This window comes from Vipera berus (assembly GCF_964194415.1).
Source record: "Vipera berus genome assembly, chromosome: 5".
Taxonomy (NCBI): domain Eukaryota; kingdom Metazoa; phylum Chordata; class Lepidosauria; order Squamata; family Viperidae; genus Vipera; species Vipera berus.
In genome coordinates this window covers 24976128-24999721 of record NC_138207.1, presented here as the reverse complement: position 1 = coordinate 24999721, position 23594 = coordinate 24976128, and the positions used below count along the sequence as shown (strand labels likewise).

Genomic DNA, 23594 nt, shown 5'->3' with positions numbered 1-23594 from the left:
ACTTTCTGACAAATCTGGCAGCTTCCCTGAGCAGTGCCTTCATTAAATGCTAATAAAAAGGCAAAAAAGAAAATGAGCATCCACATATATGCAAACTATTTATAATAACAAATATATTTGCTATAGAGTTTTTATAGTCCAATTTCCATTTGAAAGATATAATGCTGTTTTACTACTCTACAAAAATTGTCCAGCATATACCAAAATTGTTAAGTTTCTGTGTGTGTTTATTTTGTACAACATGGGGGCGTGATGGCTTGGCAATTAAGGACACTGAGCATGTCAGTTTGCCCTACCTCCTACCCACCTAGCAGTTTGAAAGCATGCAAATGCAAGTAGATTAATAGGTACCACTTTGGTGGAAAGCATTCTTTGTGCCTTTGGCATATAGCCATGCTGCCCACATGACCATGGAAATTGTCTTTGGACAATGCTGGCTCCTTTGGCCAAGAAACAGACATGAGCACTGTGCGCTAGAGCTGGACAAAACTGGACAAGGAAACCTTTACCTTTATCTTTATTGTGTAAATATATTCTTTGCAAACAAAGCAAAAGAAGTCCCACATAAACATCTATTAAAAAATTTCCCCAACGGAGACTGAGTACATATAAGCACTCCAAATAGATTATGCACTTTGTCTACCATTCTATATCCTTAAAGCTGCCTTTCTATGATGGTTTTCTTGCCTTGATGACGACAGATTGATATGCTCTTCTTAATTCTGTGCACAGATGATGATTGGGTGCAGCATCCTAATATAAATACAAATTTCTTACACAAAAGTATTAGTGAAGAAAACTGTCAGGTGTTAAGTTGACCCAAATGTGGATTGTGAGTATACAAATTCCAGCATGCCAAGGAGAAAAGCTAATTAACAAGAGGCAAAGGGTCTCTTCAAACACTTAGAGAAGTTAATTAAAATGAATAATTGTTTCTAGAATTAGTGCCTTATCCCAACTCATGATTTAATGCAATAGTTTAGAAACTACTAGGACTAGTTAGTACTTCAACAGTACAAATTATAGGATTAAATAGACACTATAAATCTAAAAGAATACTTATAATAAAATCTTCATACAGTATTATGGCTGATGTTCATTAAAGGTATACAGTAACTTACCGTAATACAATATTTAAAATTATCTTTAGACTGTTCTTTTTATTAACATTTTAATAATTTTTATACAAGTTGGTCATAGTATTAAAGCAAAACATTCTTTTTTTTTACAGGCCTGTTCAGCCTATGAAAGTTTCATGACTTCTGTAGCAAAGTTAATTCGCCAAGAAAGAAATCTCCCCATCAATGACACTGAAATTTCTATAGAAGCAGAGAGGATAATGGCTCTTGAGAAAGAAATTGCAAATGTAAGTTAAATCTCCTATTTTATGTACAGAATGTTTTGTAAGAAAAAAATGGCTTCTGTCTCTTTCCCTCACTCCCAAAATTATACTGTTAAATCGGGGATTTTAGGGAGAAAGTACGGCTAAATTTATACATGGGAAAGGTATTTCTATTTCCTACTACTGTTTGGGGGATGAGATGCTCCAGGGAATACAAAAATATTCCATTTTAATCCTAAACCTGGCTGTTCCCATGAAAAAACTTCCAGAACAGACATAATGTGGCTGGATTAGTATGGTCAGAATGGAAAATGTTCCAGGGTTCACAGATAATAAATTCATTATATCTAGTTCTATTTCTACTTCTGTTTTGACATTACTGCATCATACGATAATCCTTCAATACTTATTAGTAGTATATATTAATACTACTATAAAAGTAATAATAAAAATACATTACATAGCTAATGTACTCAAGGTACAGTGGCCCCAGCAAGGAGAAAACACTGAATATTTTTATATTTATGACTCTAGAAATACACAAAATGGTGAGTACTTAAAAAAATCTATGTATTGTATCACCACATTCTCTCATTGGTAACATTTTGGATTTAGACTTTGTGATATTTTGAGTAAACATATTGAAATCAATGGGATTTAGGTTAGACATAACAAATCATGTTGATCTCAATAACTTTATTCCAAGAATTACTGAAAGAGTGATCTGAACCTATAAATCAGGTCTATATGATATATCAAAATGACAGTCTATTCAGTAGCATCTCCACTCACTTCTTGTTCTTATGCTAAGAGGAACATTTTGTCTTGCCTAGGATCTATTCTGTTACATTCTTTTGAATCTCAGTGTTCTGAGATTGAGGCTTTTATGTTCTTGGAAAGTTGCATGATGTAGAAGCTGGCATGAGCTGAGATAGGGGTATTCAAGGTCAAATTAATCCCGGGGCATAGCAGAATCTCTAGCTTCAGCAAGAGGATAGCGAGGGCTTCTGTGTTTCCTAGGATCCTGTCCCATGGACCATAAGATCACACTTTCTTCTACCTATACTAACAATACAGTCATTTATACCTTAATCTCTTTGATTTGAAGATTGCTTTGCCTTTTATATTAAGGGGTTGTTGTTTTTTTGCTTTCCTGTTTTTGTTGTCCTTTCTTCCCAGCCACTCCTTTTTATAGTATAAATTTGTTTTTCTAGGCCACAACCAAAGATGAAGACAGAAATGACCCACTTTTGCTATACCACAAAATGAAGCTGAGTGATCTCCAAAAGAATTTCTCCATGGAAATCAATAATAAGGTAAAATATTGCTAATATGTTGCTCCCAGCTTCTGCCATTGACTGAGAATATAACCCACTTTTTTTTTAAAAAAAAAGTTTGATATGAAGCTTTTGAGCTTAAAATGCTAAGCTAAATATACCAGCCTGGTGTGTGTATCTAACTGATTGCAGGAGAAACAAAGCAAATGTAGATTTGGACAGTGAAATTAAGCTATAGTTTATTGCTACAAATCAACTCTTAACAGCAGGACAAAGTTTAGTGATATAAATTGTTTCATTGGCCCAAAGAAATGAGATGTAATCATATCTACATTTTATGGTAGATATGACACTTACATAATATTCAATAAGGACAAATTTATCCATGTGACAGAAGGATAGGAACAGAACCTTTGTCCCAAGGCTAAATTCTTTGGCACTAAGTTCTAATAAGTTGACATGTCAATCTTCTGATTAAAGAATATCTTTTGTTGACTTGTTCTTTAAACTCATTAATGAACTGATTTGTATTATCAGTAATTTCTCAGCACGTGTAATTTTGAGACATATTGCAGCAAGTATGAAATAAATTAACCTCTTTACTTTTTTTATTTAAACATGGGAGCAGTATGCAACTGCAAAAAGGCTGTTATCTGTTTAATGGCCTTGTAGAATAATTTCTCTGGATATCATTAATACTGGTTTTAAATTGTCACTTGATCTTATCTGGTTTTATTTTTGTGCTTATGTGTTTGTTTGTTTTTACTTTAACCTGCTAGAATCCCACAAACATCATTTCAAAGTCAATAACCTTTCATCGAATTGTGAAATTATGAAGTCAATCACTTCATAACTTTGCAATTCAAACTAAAACCCACTCAGAAGGGCACTAAGTGAACTTTAGGGTTTTCTGTATCTCTTGGGAGTTCTCATGTAGTTTTCTGGATATTTGCAGACTAGACAAGGTTGCCCAAATCAGGTTAATCCAAATGTACAAATGAGCCCAGAATGCATTTTTAATTTTAATTTTTTAATTTTAATTCCATTTATTTATTTATTTATTTATTTATTTATTTAGTTACATTTATATACCGCCCTATTCCCTGAGGACTCAGGGCGGTTTACAGGAAATTAAAAAATCCACCATACAAAAGTTAAAAAACCAAATTAAAAAATATTAAATTGACCCTGTATACTTAAAACCCCAATTAAAATTTCTCCTCAGCCTGGGCCCGAGAGCTCAAAGAGCCAGGTCTTCAGGCCCCGGCGGAATGATCGGAGGTCGGGGGCAGTCCTCAGCTCCACCGGCAGCTGGTTCCAGAGGGCAGGCGCTCCCACTGAGAAGGCCCTATCCCTGGGTGTCACCCGCCGGCAATCTCTCACCGGCGGCACCCTGAGCAGACCCTCCCTGTGGGAGCGCACTGGGCGAAGGGCGTTTGATGCTGGCAGCAGGTGTTCCCTCAAATAGCCCGGACCCAGGCCATGTAGGGCTTTATAGGTAATAACCAGCACCTTGAATTTCACCCGGAGGGCAACCGGAAGCCAATGCAGCTCGCGGAGTAGAGGTGTTACATGGGAGTATCGGGAGACCCCCATTACAACTCGCGCGGCCGCATTCTGCACCAGTTGAAGCCTCCGAGTGGTCTTCAAGGGCAGCCCCATGTAGAGAGCGTTACAGTAGTCCAGACGGGAGGTAACAAGCGCATGAGTAACTGTGCGTAGGGCGTCTCGGTCCAGATAGGGACGCAACTGGCGCACCAGGCGAACCTGTGCAACCTCTCCGAAGACTCAGGGCGGCTTACAAGCTTAGCAGTAGCCTTCATTCTATGTATATGCCTGCTTGTTAGGGCTTTCACACACACCCCAAGCGGCATTACAAAGTCAGCTTAATTGCCCCCAACAATCTGGGTCCTCATTTTACCTACCTCGGAAGGATGGAAGGCTGAGTCAACCTTGACCTTGGTGGGACTCGAACCTGCACTAATTGCAGGCAGCTGGTGTTACTTCCTGCATTGCTGCCAGCAAGACGGGATGGGATTCTGGAAACTAGATTTTGGAGCATGTGTCATACAAGAAACATCTCACAAAAGATGGAGAACCCAGCCAAGTATCAATTTCTTAAACCACAACTTAATTTGCAAATTTCATATGCTGATGTCAGTCTTCAAAATCCAAGTCGATAAACTGTTAAACTATAGATACTTAGTATTACCTCTAATCAGGGTGACAATTTCTTTCATTTTGTTCCTAAACACATTTGGCATAATCCTTAAACATATCTAAGACCTCTTGCAACCACAGCTGTCTCTCTGATTATAAGAATTACCATCATGTAAATGCTTTTAGAACTACAGTCCTTTGATTGTTTTACAGCTCATTAATTTTAAATTAAAGCTATTCAACTTAAGTTATTGCCTATTGGCCAAGAGTTTATGAGCACAGCTAAACTGCTTAACAATGGTGTATTGTTATTATCAAAGGTTTTGGGGTTTTTTCCACTTATGAGAAATTTGTTTACAGGAGCAGTCTGGCTGCAGAAAATCAAATGACAAAAGATGAAGCAGTCCATGCAAATTATTTTGATAAGCCAGTTGTTAAGTAATGTGTTGGTAAAATTCACTGAAATATACATATAATCTTGAAATGCTAAGTTTCAACTAGACAACCCATGCTCATATTTCCTTACCTAGACCGATATACAGAATTACCACAGGAGGGCAAAAAAGCAATGGGAACAGGAGTGAATTCCAATTTCCTGCCTGCTTCCCCCTTCACTTGGTGTCAGCCCTCCCAGGTAAATCAGACAGGAAACACGACAAAGTGAACTAATTCTACTGTATTTTAAGGCTACATTAACAGAGTATCGCAAGTCCAAAAGTGCAAACTTCCTGACATCACTTTTGAACTATTTGATCCATTGGAACAGGTTTTTCCTACTTTCTTTCTCTGACCACTAAGCCACTGGGAGTTCCTGCCTCTATTCTGATTGTTTCCCAGGTAACATCACTTCCCCACCATTCCCCAAGGTCATCCACACATTCCATTATACTTTGCAGTGGACAACTGGCAGGGAGTTTCAGGAATCACATTACTGTGGGTGACTACAGTGGAATGGCATTGCTGCAGGTTGGACATAAGTTTGTCAATAGAACTGGTCTGAAGATCCTTGAAATTTCAGGCCAATGGGAATAATGGGTTCTGGGTTTTTGATTCATTCCTTAAGTTAGCCCATTTGAGGTAACTCGATTCAAAAAATGTTGCCTTGTGATGCACCATTTCACCCAACTGAAGGTTACACAGAGACAATCAGATAAGAGAGTCTTAGTAGTATATAGATAGCTTGTACCAGTTAGGTATCGGTCCATCCAGTCACTAAATATGGAGAGGTCCTTGGTGCTCTCTGAGCTTGCTTGTTTCTTTGCAGATGTTTCATTACCCAAACTAGGTAACATCATCAGTGCTAGTGATGTTACATAGTTACCCAAATTAGGTAACATCATCATCTAAGTAATTTTATATGTTTTGCCTCTACGACATATTATGTGATTTATATATGCCTACTTTCGAACAGTGCATAAAACATCCCCAACCGCTGAATAAAATTTAAGGCACTATTTAAATTTTGAAATAAGCAATACTAAAATTCAAATATACTGTATCTGGAAGTACCTTAGGAGTCACTCACTGTGTGAAATCTAGACACAGTAGCTTGTGGCTGAGAAAAAGTCATGTGTCACATTGTCCTATGCATAGGGAGTATGGGAAGGTATTCGGTAAGGTTCTGTACTTCCTAAAACCAATAGTTATGTCCTTAAAACATTGGAATGGGATCCCAGTAAAATAGTTTTGAAATGAGTCTGGGGCACCTTCTCCCCCTCAGATATGTTGTTTCTGAATGCTGTTAACATCTGTGCGTGGTTTTCTTTTATTACCTTATTATATTGTAAATGTAATACAAAGAATGGTTATAACACAGCTAAAAACGACCAACCATCTTCCTAAAGCATATAATGTATTTGGCAAAATCAATGATAAAGACTTAATGCTAAGAGTAAAATTGTCTAGCATTTTATTTTACTTGACATTTCTTTCTCCCCACAGACATTTGACTGGATAAAATTTGTAAATAATATCATGACAACAGTGGCAATTGAAGTTAAACATACAGAAGACATAATTGTGTATGCTCCAGAATATTTAATCAAGCTGAAGTCTGTCATTTCCAAATACAGTGCCAGGTATGCATGCCAATGCATGTTAAGTTTTTATTTTTTGAACTCACCAATATGTTTCATAGTTCTACAAATAGCAACAAATGCTTCTTGTTGCTTTATTATGCAGAGAAATTCAAAACTACATAAGTTGGAGATACATCATGGATATGGTGAGCAGCTTAAGTCGTGAGTACAAGGACACAAGGAATAATTTCCGTAAGGTACAGAAATCTATAAAATCACTTTTTGTACTTAACCTTTGAATATAACTCCTGATATTTCTGTGGGCATCTTGATATTTAGACAGTAATTTGAAAATATTGATTGGTAGCTCAAGATTGGCACACCTTTTCAGGTTTGAACAATTGTAATGTTGGTCTCATGAACAAACAGTTCTTTGAATTCCATCAAAGATGAAAAATAAGCAATTGTGAATTTATTTGATCCTTTTTTCCAAAATGATGAAGAGACATATATTTGGAATGAGGACCTCTGGCTCTCCAAATGTTGTTGAGCTCTGTCTCCCAACATTCTTCTCCCTTTTTAACATTATGAGGAAGTTCTAGAGTTGCAGATCTATAACCGTGGCCCATTCGTACGTTTGTAAATGCTTTGGTCTAAATTGAACAGGATGGATAGAGTTCAGAATGTATAAGAATGTATAGGACAGACTAAATGACCATTAGAATTCTCTCCAGCTCAAATATTCTGTGATTCATTGAAGTGCTGGATCCAACCCCATGAAAATGAAGTACTTATGTTAAGTGGAATATAAGCTTGTTGTTGTTTTTTCAAACAAAAAGAGCTTAACTTTGGCTGGAATGTAGTCTCCACTCTGACTCATGATTGTAATTATATTTTGAGCAAAATTAAGTTTACAAGCTAGAAGAAGGTTCTGTTTTGTAAATATTACGTTCTGCAGTATATCACATAATTACAACAAAAAATAAAATGAAATAAAATAGAACATGCAATGCCATCTTCAAGAAAATTAGTGTAGGAGCTAGCTGTTCTTTTGAACTTTGCTGATAACATTTATCTGAAGTTCTTTCATCTTTGCCATATTATTTATATGCTTATTAAAAAACAAAATAACCTGTTCCTTTTCAAACTATTCTGTTCACAGAGAAGAATTTAATGACTATTTAAATCTGTTCACATAAGATTAAAGGAACATGAATAAATAGATAGATGATAGGTAGATGATTGATGATAGATGATGATAGATGATGATATAGATAGACAGACAGACAGATGGACAGATCTTCCCCAAACTTACAAATTCCTTCACATTATGGTGGTATTTCACATGCTGTGTAGCCTGTATTTTGCTGTGATATCAGTTACAGTATCAATAGTGAAGATACATAGCTTCTTCAGCCAATATCCAACACACATAAAGAAAGGGTATACAACCTGAGATCCAAAAGCCACATGTCACCTCCTTCCCATAAAAAGTTGAAATGTGTATTTTATTTATCTAATTTATATAATCTTAGGCCCAACTCAGGACAGTGGTCACACATTGGATATGACTACCTAGTCAGAGCAATGGCAATGTGATCTGGTGGGAGATCTGTTATTATCCCTCTGTCTTGGTCAAATCATACCCTTGTGACCTGGAGAGTCTCTTAAGTTGTCTCAGCCTTCATGTAGGGAGGCCAGATCCAGTTGAGCAGTCCATCCCAGCAAATGGGTTCCAGAGGGAGCTGGGAATATCCAGGGTGGACTGCACTGTCCTGCCAAAGCTCTGGTTACATCCTAGAACCAAGGGTAGCCAAGGGTTTGGACAGGATTGCACCTGTGTAGCCTCTCTTGACCCATTGCTCTCAACCAATTCCTCCCAATATTCTCTGTGGCTCATGGAGCAGCTACATGTTCTGAAAAGGGATTCAGACAGTTATAAATTTATCAGGGCAAGAGGGGACATTTCTGAGAGCTTTCAGGGAGGCCCAGGTTTGCTTCCTCTTCAAAAAGCCCATCTCTTAATCCTATCTGTCTGGACAATTTCCATCCAGTTGCCCATTTTACTTTTTAGGGAACATGGTAGAGAAGGTAATTGCATGGCAGTATCAGAGGGCTCTGGATGAAATGGATTATCTGGATCCCTTTCAATCAAGATTCAGGCCAGTTATGGGACACAAAACAGCATTAGTCCTACTTGTCAATGATCTCTGGTGAGAACAGGATAAGGGTAATGCATCCATCCTTGCTCTCCTTGATCTCTCAGTGGCCTTCAACACTATTGACCATGGTATCCTTTTGGGCTGAGTGTGGGGTTTGGGGCTAGATGGCGCAGTTTTATTCTTGTTTGATTTTATCCAAGATCAGTCTCAATTAGTGTTGATAGAGAGTGAAATTTCCAGCCCACGACCCTTGTTTATGGTGCAGGGCTCAGTACATTCTGCATCTACATGAAGCCACTGGGTGAGATCATCCAGAGGATGAGGTACAATCAGTATGCTGATGATAGCCAGGTTTACATCTCCAAGCTAGGTGACCCAAGTGATGCTGTTGCTGCCCTTTTGTGATGCCTGGGGTTCTGGATGGGGGACAAGAAGCTCTGGGTGAATCCTGGTAAGACTGAGTAACACTGGATGTGTGTTCTGGGCAAGTGGCAGTTGTGGTTAGGAGAGCCTTCATGTTGTACATCAGTTGTGCTCTTTCCTGGATCAGGAATCCCTGTGCTCACCCCCACTCCCACCCCCAGCCCTGGTCATCTCATGGCTGAACTATTGCAATAGGCTCTACGTGGCTCTGTCCTTGAAGACTATCCTGAAGTATGGTGCAGAACACAGCTGCGTGTGCAGTTCTTGGGGTCTCTTGGGGCCACATTACACTGCTGTTCTGCAAGCTGCATTGGTTGCCAGTTTGTTTCTTGGTCCAATTCAAGGTGTTGGTTATCACCTTTAAAGCCCTTCATGGCAGGGGTCCAGAGTTCCTGAGAAACCAGCTCATCCCAATGGGATTAGCTTATCCACCCACACCAGCAGAAGAAGTGACTCTAGGAGACATACAAAGACAAATACATAATTAATTGCATTTATATAAACATTAAACAATTGTATTTATTTTAACAAACATTAATTTAACAATTAAATTACATAAATCTTTACTTATTTTTTTTTAAAAAAAATAGTAGTTCCCATCACAGGCCTCACTTCATCCTTTTCTACATTGGATTTTCTCAGGGAATGGCTTCCAGGATATGACTCAAAGGACAGCTATGGCCCATTATCTAAAAGGGTTGCATACTGTATGTCCCTTACAAAAATAAAATGGGTTGAAACAAATTTGAAACAAACAATGATCAAAAGGCTAATTAAATTACAGAATTATTCCAAGGTTCAGGAACATTGTGTTACTCAAGCAGAGCTCTGATGCTTCTTCCCCTCCAGGAAGATGCAGTGTTTCACTTTGATCAATGGAATTAGCTTGGGGCTTGGAGGGACCTCAGTGAGGTGTTGTCTAAAATGCAATGATTTACTCCAGAGAAACTGTGAAAATCCTGCAAGCACTTGCCAGTATTTCAAGGGGGAAAGCTTGGCTCTAAAACAGACTCATTTTGGATATAATGGGTGTTTTATAAATTATAAAACCATTCCAATATTTGGTCTCAAAGTGCAGGCTGTTGTAATGGACAGAAACAGCATATGCTGCTCCTTATTCTGTAGTAAGGGAAAGGCATGTGACAACAATTTTCACAATGTTTTTGTTTGAAACATCACAGCAGGTCACTATTACCCATTTGGTAAGATACAGAAGGATTTCACCACAATCATTGTTGACTTTTGATGTGCACAAATTACAGGCCAGTTGCCCACACTTAGAAGAAAAAATAGTCTATTCCTTCTTGGATGTCTATAAATGCACACTATATAGCCATCACTGTTGTGAAGGCAGGATAACCCAGAATGGCCCCATCGTAATAACATAATTTTCAAAACTCAAAACAAAATATCAGACAAAAATGCTATTGTAAAATTGTACTGGCCAGAAAGTGATTTAATAGAGCTACAGTATTACATTTCACTATCACAACCTAGACTTTAAGTCCTTCTCCAAAACTAGTGCTGAGACATCATTAAAGATAAAATCCAGAAAGCAGTTTCCTTTGATTTTCAGGTTGTGCCAGAATTCATCTACTGTAAAAGATTGCAGGCAAATCTCTGAAACTATCTGGAGCTCTTTCTGCAAGGGAATGCTATAAAATTAATATGGCTCCTCTTTCCCCTGGAAGCCGGTTCTTTGCTAAATGTCTGGCCATTCCTTGTTTCCAGAGTGTTGAGTTTATGACTGAGTCCTATTTGCTTCATATCTTCCTTCATGTCTGAGAAGGAGAAGGAAGAAGTGAAGAAGTGTAATAACATCAAAAAGCAGAATAAATATTCCAGAACATGTAAAAAAAATCGTGTTATTAGCTAGTCTAATAAAACTGCTGCCTTGATCAGTTTTATCTTTATGGAGGTCATTTCCTTTCTTCTAAGGAGAGCTATTATTGCCTGGGATGGCTGTGAGGCAGTACCAAATAAAAGTTGCTTTCCTACTTGCCTCGCTTAAGTTTTCAAGAAGTTGTACTTAAAGAAAAAGAAGTACGAAGGCTCTCACCCTGCTGAGATTGATAGAGCCTGCTTGACATTCTCTAAACTCTTGAAACAATGTAAATCTCAATATGTTCTCACTTTATTATCCCATTTTTAAAATATTCCTTATCCACAAACACTTTTCATTAAGCACTGATTAAAAGTATTCAGGGAGGACATGAATTGTTTCCAAACTCATGTGTTTTTGCTTGTTGCCACATGCATAAATGATTTATGTTTATGCTTTACAGGTTTTGTATGGCACAACCTCAGATGCTGCAATCTGGCGCCGTTGTGCAAACTACGTCAACAGCATTATGGGGAATGCTGTGGGGAGACTTTATGTCCAAGAAGCTTTTGCTGGAGAGAGTAAACATGTGGTAATTATCATTGATATGATACTTAAGGAGGTGTTGGATTCATATAAATGGCAGGAATATTGCAGTGGGGATTTGGAAACCAAACCAGGCATATTAACAACTGCTTGGAAAGTAATTCGGTTTTATAAGACCAGGCAAGAATGACAGTATTCTGGGCTCATATAGTTGATACAGGCCAGAAAGAAGGGAATTGCTATCCTTCTGACAACCAGCATAGCCTATGTTGTATCTGACCACAGTTTCTGACTCCATCCTCAGCACCAATCTGTTTGGCTCCTTTGCCCCTGCCATTTACCACATCAGAAGTTTGAATTGGGACCAGATTTTTGTTGTTTTAAATGTGTTTAGTTTTTATAGTTATAGTGGCTTTTATGCTGTTTTAATTTTTTATTGGACTGCCCAGAGTTGATTATAAGATGGGCAGCTATATAAATGCTTTAAATACATAAATAAAAAAAGTAAAGCACTTTGGGCAATGTTACCTGCAGGCATGAGGCCTCCAGTGTGGACTATAACTCAAAAAGAGCAAAAAATAACTTGCCATATGCAGGAGCACAGGGGGTTTCTTTGATGGCTGTCGGAAAAGGAACCATCAATTTCTACATGTTGATACTCCATCGTATCTATGGCCTGAGTTTGGGAAATCAAGCTGGTTTTGTTCAGTTGAAATAGATGAGGAGTATTGAAATCTCTGAGGCATTACAGTAGCAGCAGCTTTCCAAAATGTAACTCCAGTTCAGCAGGCACATGATAAGCAATTGCTGCAGCATCTATGGCTTTTATAATAACAGTATCAGACATGTATCTTGTAACAAGAAAGAGGTGACAGGTATGTTTGGGAGCAGAACAACAGAATAATAGAGTTGTAAAGCATATTTGGAGGTCTTTTAGTTTAACCCCCTGGTCAGGCAGGAAACCTTGTATTATTTCAGACAAATAGTTGTCCAATCTCTTCTTTAAAACTTCCAGTGTTGGAGCACCCACAACTTCTGGAGGCAAGTTATTCCACTCTTTAATTGTTCTAACCGCCAGGAAATTTCTCCTTAATTCTACATTGTTTCTCTCCTTGATTAGTTTACATCCATTGTTTCTTGTCCTGCCTTCAGGTGCTTTGGAGAATAGCTTGACTCCTTCTTCCTTGTGGCAACCCCTTTGAATATTGGAACACTGCTATCATGTCACCGTAGTCCTTTTCATTAAACAATTCCAGCACCCATTCTTCATATGTTTTAGCCTCCAGTCCCCTAATCATCTTTGTAGTTCTTCACTGCACTCTTTCTAGAGTCTCAGCATCTTTTTTTACATTGTGGTGACCCAAACTGAATGCAGTAGTCCAAGTGTAGTCTTACCAAGGCATTATAAAGAGGTATGCTCAGTGGGTTAGGACGCTGAGCTTGTCGATCAGAAGGTCGGCAGTTTGGCGGGTCGAATCCCGAGTGCCGCGTAGCAGAGTGAGCGCCTGTTACTCGTCCCAGCTTCTGCCAACCTAGCAGTTCGAAAGCATGTAAAAATGCAAGTAGAAAAATAGGGACCACTATGGTGGGAAGGTAACAGCGTTTCGTGCGCCTTTGGCGTCTAGTCATGCCAGCCACATGACCATGGAGACGTCCTTGGACAAGTGCTGGCTCTTTGGCTTTGAAACGGAGATGAGCACCGGCCCCTAGAGTCGGAAACGACTAGCACGCATGTGCGGGGGAACCTTTACCTTTACCTTATTAATACTTCCAATGATCTTGATTCTATACTTCTGTTAATGCAGCCTAGAGGACTGTCCTAGAAGCATCCAAAAGCATTGCAGTGATAAGTTCCTGCTGCTTCTGCTATCAATATTTGTTTGGTTTTTATTTCTTCAATGGTCTATTAGGCAACATGCACAGATTCAAACTTCCTGGGTATTTGTTGCAAGGTTCCCCTTTAGTCCCTTGGGGAAATGTTTAGGTTTTCTCCTTTCCCCTGTCTTGGTCCCAGGTTTTGCCCTAACTTTGCTCAATTTAATAAACTAATCATATTGGAGAATCTCACCTTAATCCTTTATAGTGGGAAAATCCATTCTTAGTTACTAATAGTAGATTTCACAGTACATACAAAAAACTTCCAGGTTTGGTTTTCCATACTTACGTTAGTTGGTTTTGCTTGTTTAGAGTCAAGATGGTGATTGGAATATGCAGGGTATACAAATACACTGATGAGATTTCATTGATATACACTTTATAGAAGCTTCCCAAACCTGGTACTGGGTAGGGATTTTAGAGTTGCAATAGAAAACACCCAAAGGACATTCCACAGAGAAAAACTGAATGACACATTATCTAGTAATAACAAACTGAGGAGTTGATTGCTCAAAGAAGGAAGAATTTATAAATATTATTGTAATTAGAATGATTGAAAGGCAGATTTAAGAAGCTAGAAGCATCAGTATCCTTTGGCAGCCAGACTGAGGATGGGTGTGTGTTGCCCTTCTATGATTGTAAGGCAAATTATGCCTTTGGGGATCATCTATATTCAGATTAAATCTATGGGTCTCATTTTTTGCACACCTATATAGCAATTCTGAATATTGAATTCTGGGAGTTGAAGTCCACAAGTCTTAAAGTTGCCAAGGTTGAGGACCCCTGTCCTAGATAGATCTGATCAGAAGTGAGGCTCACTAAGTTTATTGGTCTTCCTTTCAGATAAGCAGTTCTAGGATTTTAACCTGAATCTTATTGTACCATATATTCCCAGGTTCAAGAAATGATTACACAGATCCGTGAAGTTTTTATTAAAACACTAGAAGAACTCTCTTGGATGGATGCAAAAACCAAACAGAAAGCAGAAGAAAAGGCAAGATTTGCTTAAGGGTTATCTTATAATCTGAGAATACTTTCTTCATTTAAAATCTGAACAGTACAGGCTATCTACCAAAAGAATAATGTGTATTTGAGAGAGAAAGCAAGCATATTATATTTAATGTAAATTATTGGCTAATTCCCAAGGCTCACTTTTTAAACTGATATAAATAAATATTGGCAGCTATTACAATTAATTAAGTACAGATTGGACTTGTGCACTCAGCTATGCATCCTGTTTGTCGCGGAGTGCATTGTAAAATGAAGTATATAGGTGCTTCAAAGAAATGTTTTATGGTGAGATCATTCTGCATTATCCATAATATATTATAAGAAAAGCTCCAGATATTATCATCTTCATCTTCTATTTGAAAACATTTTGTGTTTTTCCATTGCTACTCTCATTATTTTTCTTGATAGGGAAAAAGAAACTTTTAAGGAGGGGAGAAAAGGAACAGATACAGAAGATCTTTTGATCAGTAGTTTTAAAACCCAGTGGTCTGGAAGCATCCTAAGAACTTGTGTTTGATCAACTAGGTGGTATCATTTTGCAAGCTGACCTCTGGTTTACATTTTAAAAAATAATACTGTATACAAAAAGCCCATAGTGTTGCATATTTGAGTTCCTAATTTAGTTCTTAGTTTGACTGTTAAAAGGTTCTCAGTATAACTTACTTCCAGAGGTATTCTGAAAATAGGTATGGAGAACCACATATTGTATACTACCTTGAGTTTCTAGAGGAAAAGTAGGAAGTAAATGCAATAAATATGTAAATAAATCTTTGTGTGGCTTTAGCATCAATTGTCATGGTTCCGATAAATGAGATAAATGCTGCAAACATTGACATCAATTCTGCAAGCAAAAATGGATAATGTGAAAACGCAATGTTTTGGGCATTCATGAACTCAGAGTGAAAATCAGGAAAATTCTTATATTTTACTTAAATGACAAAAAAGGAATTATTTTGTATTGAACTGGAAAAAAGAAATAGAAAGCAATTCAGAAGTATTGCCTGAACTAATTATATTTTGTTACGGTATTTATCTTTTGGAAATCCCAAAAAGAACCTTCAGGAAAATCCTAGCATCAGACAATAGTATCATGATCTGGTTATAAAAGCTAGATCTGATTTAAAAGCCTTGTGAGTTGAAAGACAAATTATGACTATTTCCTGTGGTATTTAAATTTACAATTTGCATCATGGTTTATTTTAGGCTGTGGCAATTAAAGAACGAATTGGCTACCCTGATGAGATTCTGACAAATCCTGTCAAATTAAACCAGGAATACAAAGGTGTAAGTATTCATTAAATGCATTGTAAACAGTAGATATTATGTGTCCATATTGATGGTATAAATTAAAAAAAAATCTCATTTGACATATAGTACACAGGAAGATGCCCTGTTATGATGCTTTTGCACAGATCTTATTCACTGTAAAATCCTGCACAATTTTAGTAATCATCCACTGTTCTGCACATACAAATAGAATTTATGGCTACAGTATTAGGAGTTTTACAATTATGCAAACTCTATGACTGTTATTTTATGAAAGCTACATTGGTAGAGACATCTCTGATAAAGGATTTAATAGGAAAATATGCCATTGCTATTTTTTAAAGTCAGTAATTCTTTATTGTTTCACTAAATCAAGGAGTAAAAATGAAATGCAAGATGAATGCCTTTTATAAAGAGTTATTGAAATTAGCCAAATTAATAAACTAAGATAGTCATGTTTAACAGCTGCCACTTTCTATTAATTAGGAGGTGTCTGACCCATTTTACCTTCATTTGGCAACTGTTTAAATGCATTCAGATCATCTTATCAGCAGTGATACATTTGTCCTGAAATGTGGTAAAGTTACTTTTGACATTACACAAAACATATTTACTTTCCTGGATGGAAGATATTGGAGTACCAAGAATATTACTTAACAAAAGTTTTCAGGAGACAGTGTAGACAGATATAAAGAGGAGGCCCAAGAAGATTGAATCTCTGACTTACAGTATTTTACATTCACAAGTTCACTTAATTACAAATTTTTACGGATAGTTCTTAAACTCTAGCATGGCCACTTCAGAACAATCTTACTGCTTTTTCTAAAAATCTGATTATGACATTTAGTTAAAAATAGTTTCATAAACTTCAATCAATTAAGCTAAAGATGCCGTTATGATGAGTTCTACTTATATACTAAATAATAATTGAAACTAGGAGGATAAAATATCAAAAAGATGCATTTCACAAATTTACCTTGCAAAACAGATATTAAAACAGATTTAAAGGTCTGAAGGATACATACAAATATCGCTATTGTTACTGTTAGAAGTCTAATCCAATAAAACAATAAAAAGACATTTTCCAGTTGTACAGTAGAATACATCATGATAAGGAATGGATAACAATACACACAGATCAAAATTTTCACTACTGTATTCTAAATAGAAACCCATTCTGGCTCCACCAGCTGTTAGATAACATGTATTAGTTGAGCATTTAATTAGACTTATACTTTAGGGATTCTGTTTCTATTTCTTTCTATTAACTCTATTGATTGATCAGTCTAACATTAAAATTAACCCTTAATTTATACCTTCATAATGTGTTCTTCTTTTATTACTATTCCAGTATTATGCCTTTAATGTAGACATTTACAGGATGGATAACATTTAATCTACTGGAATTTATGATTAAGTGAGTAGGGAGTTAGTTATGCAGCCATTTTGCTCTAAAGTCTTATTCTTCTGAACTGTGTGGAAATGGAAGCATCAAATTGTTTGTTGTTCACCCATGGCAGCAACATCAAAGGGATTTTCCAGTGCCTTTTTCTGAGATTTTTCATCTACTTCCCAATCTTGGAACTCCCAGTCATCATCCATGTATTGATTCAGTCCAACCCTACATAGCTTTTTGAGATCATCCATGTTTCGCTAGATGCTGCTGCCTGACAGGGTGCAGAGAAAAAGGAAGAAAATAACAGAGAGCAAAATATATCTAAACAGAAGCAGCAAGAAGTAAACCAAAGTATTTCTAAGAAAAATCCAATAAACACGTGCTGATAATCTGCCATAGAGTGAAGGAGGAGAATAGAATTGAATATCCTGAAAGAAGGATATACTTGATCAGTTACAATTCTCTATAGAACAAGTCATAGTGGTTACAGGTAAAGTGCAATATATAATATAGTTGCTATAAAATAGATGAAAAAATGAGAATCCTTCAGGAATGTATAGGGCTTGCATATGCTTATACTTTAACTATAAATATAAGTGCAATATTCGCCTCTCTGTTTTTCTCTGATTGTGATTACACAACGCATTTATCCATAGATGCTTGAATAACTATTTAGTAAATTAATTAAATTGTCTTGGTTGGCACAACACACTGAACTGCAAGCTAGCTACAATGTCTAGGTTTATATAACACACCTAGCTATAAACTAGCCAACCACTAATATTTTCCACAGCTTCTCTGTATATGTGTGTCTTTTTGTATGTATAACAAATATTATTGCTCATTCTCTCTTATTTCTATTTAAGTTGAACTACAAGGAAGAAGAATATTTTGAGAACTTGATTGAGAACTTGAAATTTGGCCAGAAGGAAAGGCTAAAGAAACTTAGAGAAAAAGTGGACAAAGATGAGTACGTATTTACATGGTTTGAATTTAAATATGGATTGTTGAGTGTTTGTAATCAAAAAGGTTACCAACTTTATGATGTAGTAATCATTCCTTATTCTAAAAGGAAAACCTGTTGCCCCTGGAATGCATGGCTTCCCATTATTAGGCTACATCTCTCCACTTTGTATTCCTTCCTCAGTCTATTCATAGTTGCAGCCACTACTGCCAATTTCTTTAGTGTATTTTTGAGAAAAATGTTTGTGTATACATATAAATATGTACCTGTACAGTCTCTAGCCCATCATTCACTCCTGAGTGTGGCCATTGGGCTAAAAATAGTATCTGTTGTAAAGAAATATTCTAAAATTCCATCTGTAGCATTAGGAGAATCTCCATGAGCTGAGATAAATATAATCATCTGGGTTCATTTTTTTGTAATCTTTCCCTAGAGCTCACATCTGCCTTGTTAGTTCTGTTACCTGACAGCTGTGCAACAGTGAGAGAAGAAATACATATGTTGAGAAAAATCCATCCTCAAGGACCTATTATAGAATGCTTCACTATATAGTTGTGTGATGTGAGCAATTTCTATTTGATTAAGAATTCTGAATGTTGTGTCTCCCAAATAATATGCAATGTTCAAACATTAAGACTGAAGACTCTATAACTTTCAGCAAGCTTTTTTGTGGAGCATCAGTCCAACCCTCCTTTCTTTCCTTAGAAGAAAAAAACCCTTTTCATCTTGCAGAAGGGGGAATGAGTAGTAAATGAAGCAAGGTTCCTTAAACAGCAGAAGAAGCTCAAAAGGCTTTCTATTTGCTTGGGTTGCTCGATCATCTTCTCCCATCTGTAATGATGATAGGATCTACAATCAACTTTGTCATTTCCAGCTCAGACCTTTCATATGTTGATGATCCACTGCCTTTTCCTATATAGGAAGACACTTCTTTTTCTCCTTTGAGTCTGGCCAAGGCAGACTCAAGCAGATTGAGGCAAAATCCTGGATGAGTTGGATTGTACCAATAAAGCAGAATATTTGTAGCTCAGGATTGAAATGTGGAGTGCTTGATCCCTGTAAAAACTCTAGTCATAGTCCCTGTGCACATGTAAGTGAATGCACAGGACTATCCTCAGATATTTAACCTCAGCCTCCAAATATATTTGGACTAAAGCTTTCAGAATTCATTACTATTTTATTACAACTGTAATAAAATTATGATTTATGTGGTATTGTTGGCACATTGAATTCCTATTCCATTCCTTTCACTGTGTTGAAGATATGTTTACAGTAGTCCTCAGTCCTGGGACAGTATGTTCTCTTTTTTAGATATTAGTAGATGGGGTGATCTTCAAGCAGCCAGTATTATTATCAGTAAATGGTTTTATATTTTGTTATAAGATTATAATAATTAAGCAAAATCACTTTTGACAAATGATGCAGTGTGAGTGTAAAAAATAATAGTGATCTGTAGAATAGTTAGGTAAAGGTAAAGGTAAAGGTTCCCCTGCACATGCGTGCTAGTCGTTTCCGACTCTAGGGGCCGGTGCTCATCTCCGTTTCAAAGCCGAAGAGCCAGCGCTTGTCCGAGGACGTCTCCGTGGTCATGTGGCCGGCATGACTAGATGCCAAAGGCGCACGGAACGCTGTTACCTTCCCACGGTAGTGGTCCCTATTTTTCTACTTGCATTTTTTTACGTGCTTTCGAACTGCTAGGTTGGCAGAAGCTGGGACGAGTAACAGGCGCTCACTCTGTTACGCGGCACTCGGGATTCGACCCGCCAAACTGCCGACCTTCTGATCGACAAGCTCAGTGTCCTAACCCACTGAGCCACTGCGTTATGGTTATGGTGCATCAATTCACCCAAGAGCTCTTGTTTGTATTTACAGTACAACAATGAAAACAATGAAAACTATGAGAAATAAGTATAAATAATACCAATATGCATAGGAGTAAATAGTGTCATGGAATAAGTCCAAAATCTTTCTGAGGAAGAAATGAGACCTTGAACATTTCTTATATGCTGAATGCCATACAGAATTAAGGGTATGAAACCCTTAATTGGTAGTTTGCACAATTGCCAACTACCAAGATAAACAAACACCTTCTACTGCGGGGAAAAAAACAAGTTTGTTACCCTGATTAGAAGAAGATCGAAACTCATGTACATTAGTTTCTATGCAGGCCACAGGGAATAAACAATAAAGTAATCGAAAGAGTGCTTATTCATAGTCTTGCTTAATTGAAAGTAAGCCAATAAAGAAATGTTCATTATGAATAAATAGTGTAACTATGTTGAAATAATAGCTAAATTGCTTCATCTTAATCAGGCACAATTTACTCAGCAATTAACCAGGCAAAACATTGCTTATTCTAGAGTAAATCTCTAAACATTTCTGTCAATATGATTTTGATATAATTTCCTAATTATGGATATATTTAGTTAGTTTATTTCATATGTTAAGTAATCCTAAAACAAAGCATTGTGAGCAATGTTGATTCAGTTCCAAAATATTTGTTAAATATATTACAAACATTTCAGGACAAAATTCCATCTTTAGGGCCTACTCTTTCTCTTCCATTTTTGACAAAAACAATGGAAAGCTAACAGATTTATGTGGTTACTGGATATGTAGAGGAAGCCTTAGAAAAAACAGAAGAGCTCAAGGTTCATTGCAGGCTTACACCATAAACATTAGTTTGTGGCTTATTTCATCTTATGTATGAAAAGATCAAAAGATTTGCTGCAGATTGACAGCAAATCTGTAGCCATCATCCAGTCTATCATCCCAGCCAAGCTAACAAAGATGCGCACTACCAAATAAAATGCTGTGCAAAGCTGCAGCCTTGTTATGGTTCTTCTTTAAATCACCAGAAGTATGCCCTTCATATGTTTTTTTAATGTTATTCACATTTAGAGGAATTAAAATCTATTGTGTCTCCTCCTCCCCTGGATGTCAACTTTAACATTTTCATGCGTTAATTAAATTTTCTGCAGATGGATAACTGGAGCTGCTGTTGTCAATGCATTTTATTCACCTAACAGGAATCAAATTGGTAAGTGAATATTGCTTAATCTAGCCTTCCCTACCTGCTGCCCTCCAGATGGACTGTCTACAATTGCACCCAACCAAGCTGATAAGGAGTTGTAGTCCAACACATGAGGAGGACATTAGCTTGGAAGAAGCTGGTCTAATCACTTGGGAAGGAGAAAGTTATTTTTAGCCTCCCATCAAACCCCAGGATTGGGTCAGGATTTGGAATTCATCTCCTTTCTATCTGCTCATCTTTCTATACCGGAGCTCAGATACTATTACATGCTTTTTGGACAGTTAATGCTTTTAACTAGAAGCTCAATAACTTGCTATGTAGAATGCAGTTCTTATCTGAGGTGGTTTTATAATCTTTCTCTCTTTTGTGATTTACCTTGGCTACTGGTTTTAAAGGTCTGGGTTGGAAAGGAAATGTCTATTTAATTCTGTTTCCCTTTGGAAATTGTGAAATATCGACCTGATAGGCTCAATGGAGCAAAAATTTTAAAACAAATTGGAAGGGAGAGACCTTCCCAAGAGTACTGATTTCATTTCTCACGTCAGAGGAAGGCAATTCTTTTTAGCTACAGGCAGCATTTTAAAAAATTATTATAGAAAAATAACATTCCCAAATGGACATGGGACTGAAAATCTGGCAGCTGTTTTATGCAGGAAAGTTGGGAGTCTAATAGTATTCAGACTATTTCCAACTTCTTTGTAAAAAAAATGTTGAAATTTAGTAATATTGCTACTCAATCTCAGCAACTGTAACTCTTTATGTTCCGAGTTTGTTTAGCCCTATTTTAACTAAACAAATTTAGAAGAGCTAATGCTGTTATGTAATCAAAGCACTGATTAACGTTATTACCTCAATCTTCAAAGATATCCTGGAAAATTGTAAAATACCTTTCATAATCTAATGAGCAGTTTCCCAAGAAGAAATGAATAACTAGGGATGAGTGGTTTATCCAAAATTACCTCACCAGTGTGACATCAAGAAATTGAAAATTAAAATTTAATACTAATCAGTCAACTGAAAAGAACTATTTTCACCAATGGCAGAAAGTGGGAGGGGGAGAGAATTTTCCCTTTCACCCACACCCAAATTTATCCCTATGATTAGTTTTGAAGAAAGCTGCAGAAGATGAGAAAATTCCATAAACGGACTTCTACTTGAATGAAATTAGATTTTGCCATAGTAAATTCATGACAGAGGCAACACTAAAATTTTATACTTCATTTCAGTCTGTACAGAGTATTTTCAAAGTCACACTGAAAATGCTTTTTCAAAGTGGAGAAAGAGGGAGATTTTAAAAACACTTTCCATAGAATTGAAAGCATACTTTATTCATATACACTTTTATCCATCAGAGCCATAAACACGGAATATAACTTACCACATCATTTAAAGTTTGCAGTCATACCTAAAGTGCCAGTTAAATCAGAAGTCAGACTTTTGATATTTTAAAAATGAATACATTTTTATTTAAAATATATATAGTGTAACTCGGTTAGAGTTCTCTAATCTGTTAAGATTATTTTGAATTTTGTTTCATCTTCATAAGCATTGCCTCCACGTCTTCCAAATCATTAAAAAATATTGAAGATTGAACACTATGGAATAACAATTTCTCATTCACATTTGATAAGGAGCCAGTAATTACCACTATCTGATATGGTGTTTTGCTATTTATTTCATACTTAATTAGTAGAACTAATTAAGTATGAAATGCTTTGTCAAATGCTTTGCTAAACTCAAGATATATTATGTTCACAGCTAAAATCAAGATAAATTATGTTCATAAACTACCTGCTTAAAAAGTAGATTTAACACAAATTGCCAGTTAAAAATGAAATTATAAATCAAATCTTAATAGTTCAATGGAAGGAATCAAGTGTGCTACTCCCAAATATCCATTAAACTGCATATTGCATCATATGATGATTTGCTTAGTAACATAATTGAAGAGGTGATGTAAATTGACCTAAATGGCATAATGTTTATTATTGCATCATTACGTAAGTGAAATAACTCACCACAAATGTGGTACAATTAATGTGAATGAAACTGCTTTATCTATTCTACATCAGATGCAACATACTTGTCTATTATTTAGAAGTGGGGGGCTATGTCCTTTCTGAAATGGTTCCACTTAATCTGACATCCACTAAATTATGAGCAGTTAAAATATTTTTGTAGATTTGTCTTGCGTTGGATGTTTATTATGAAATATCTTGTTTTTAGAGAGCTTATACATTGGTTGCTTTATAATATGCTGTAGAATCTTTTTTTATATATAGAAAATTTTATTAAATG

General features: G+C 36.5%; 1 protein-coding gene across 6 annotated transcripts in view; it reads left to right on the top strand.

The window, feature by feature from the left end:
- Window positions 1-23594, top strand: part of MME (membrane metalloendopeptidase) — a 130675-nt gene that overhangs the window by 93836 nt on the left and 13245 nt on the right. For all 6 annotated transcript variants that reach the window (XM_081329200.1, XM_081329199.1, XM_081329201.1 and 3 more), the window contains 9 exons: window positions 1232-1366; window positions 2557-2658; window positions 6721-6857; window positions 6961-7054; window positions 11668-11796; window positions 14521-14619; window positions 15840-15920; window positions 18165-18268; window positions 21244-21302. In XM_081329200.1, coding sequence (XP_081185326.1) covers window positions 1232-1366; window positions 2557-2658; window positions 6721-6857; window positions 6961-7054; window positions 11668-11796; window positions 14521-14619; window positions 15840-15920; window positions 18165-18268; window positions 21244-21302 — 940 coding nt within the window. The remainder of the gene's footprint in view (window positions 1-1231; window positions 1367-2556; window positions 2659-6720; window positions 6858-6960; window positions 7055-11667; window positions 11797-14520; window positions 14620-15839; window positions 15921-18164; window positions 18269-21243; window positions 21303-23594) is intronic.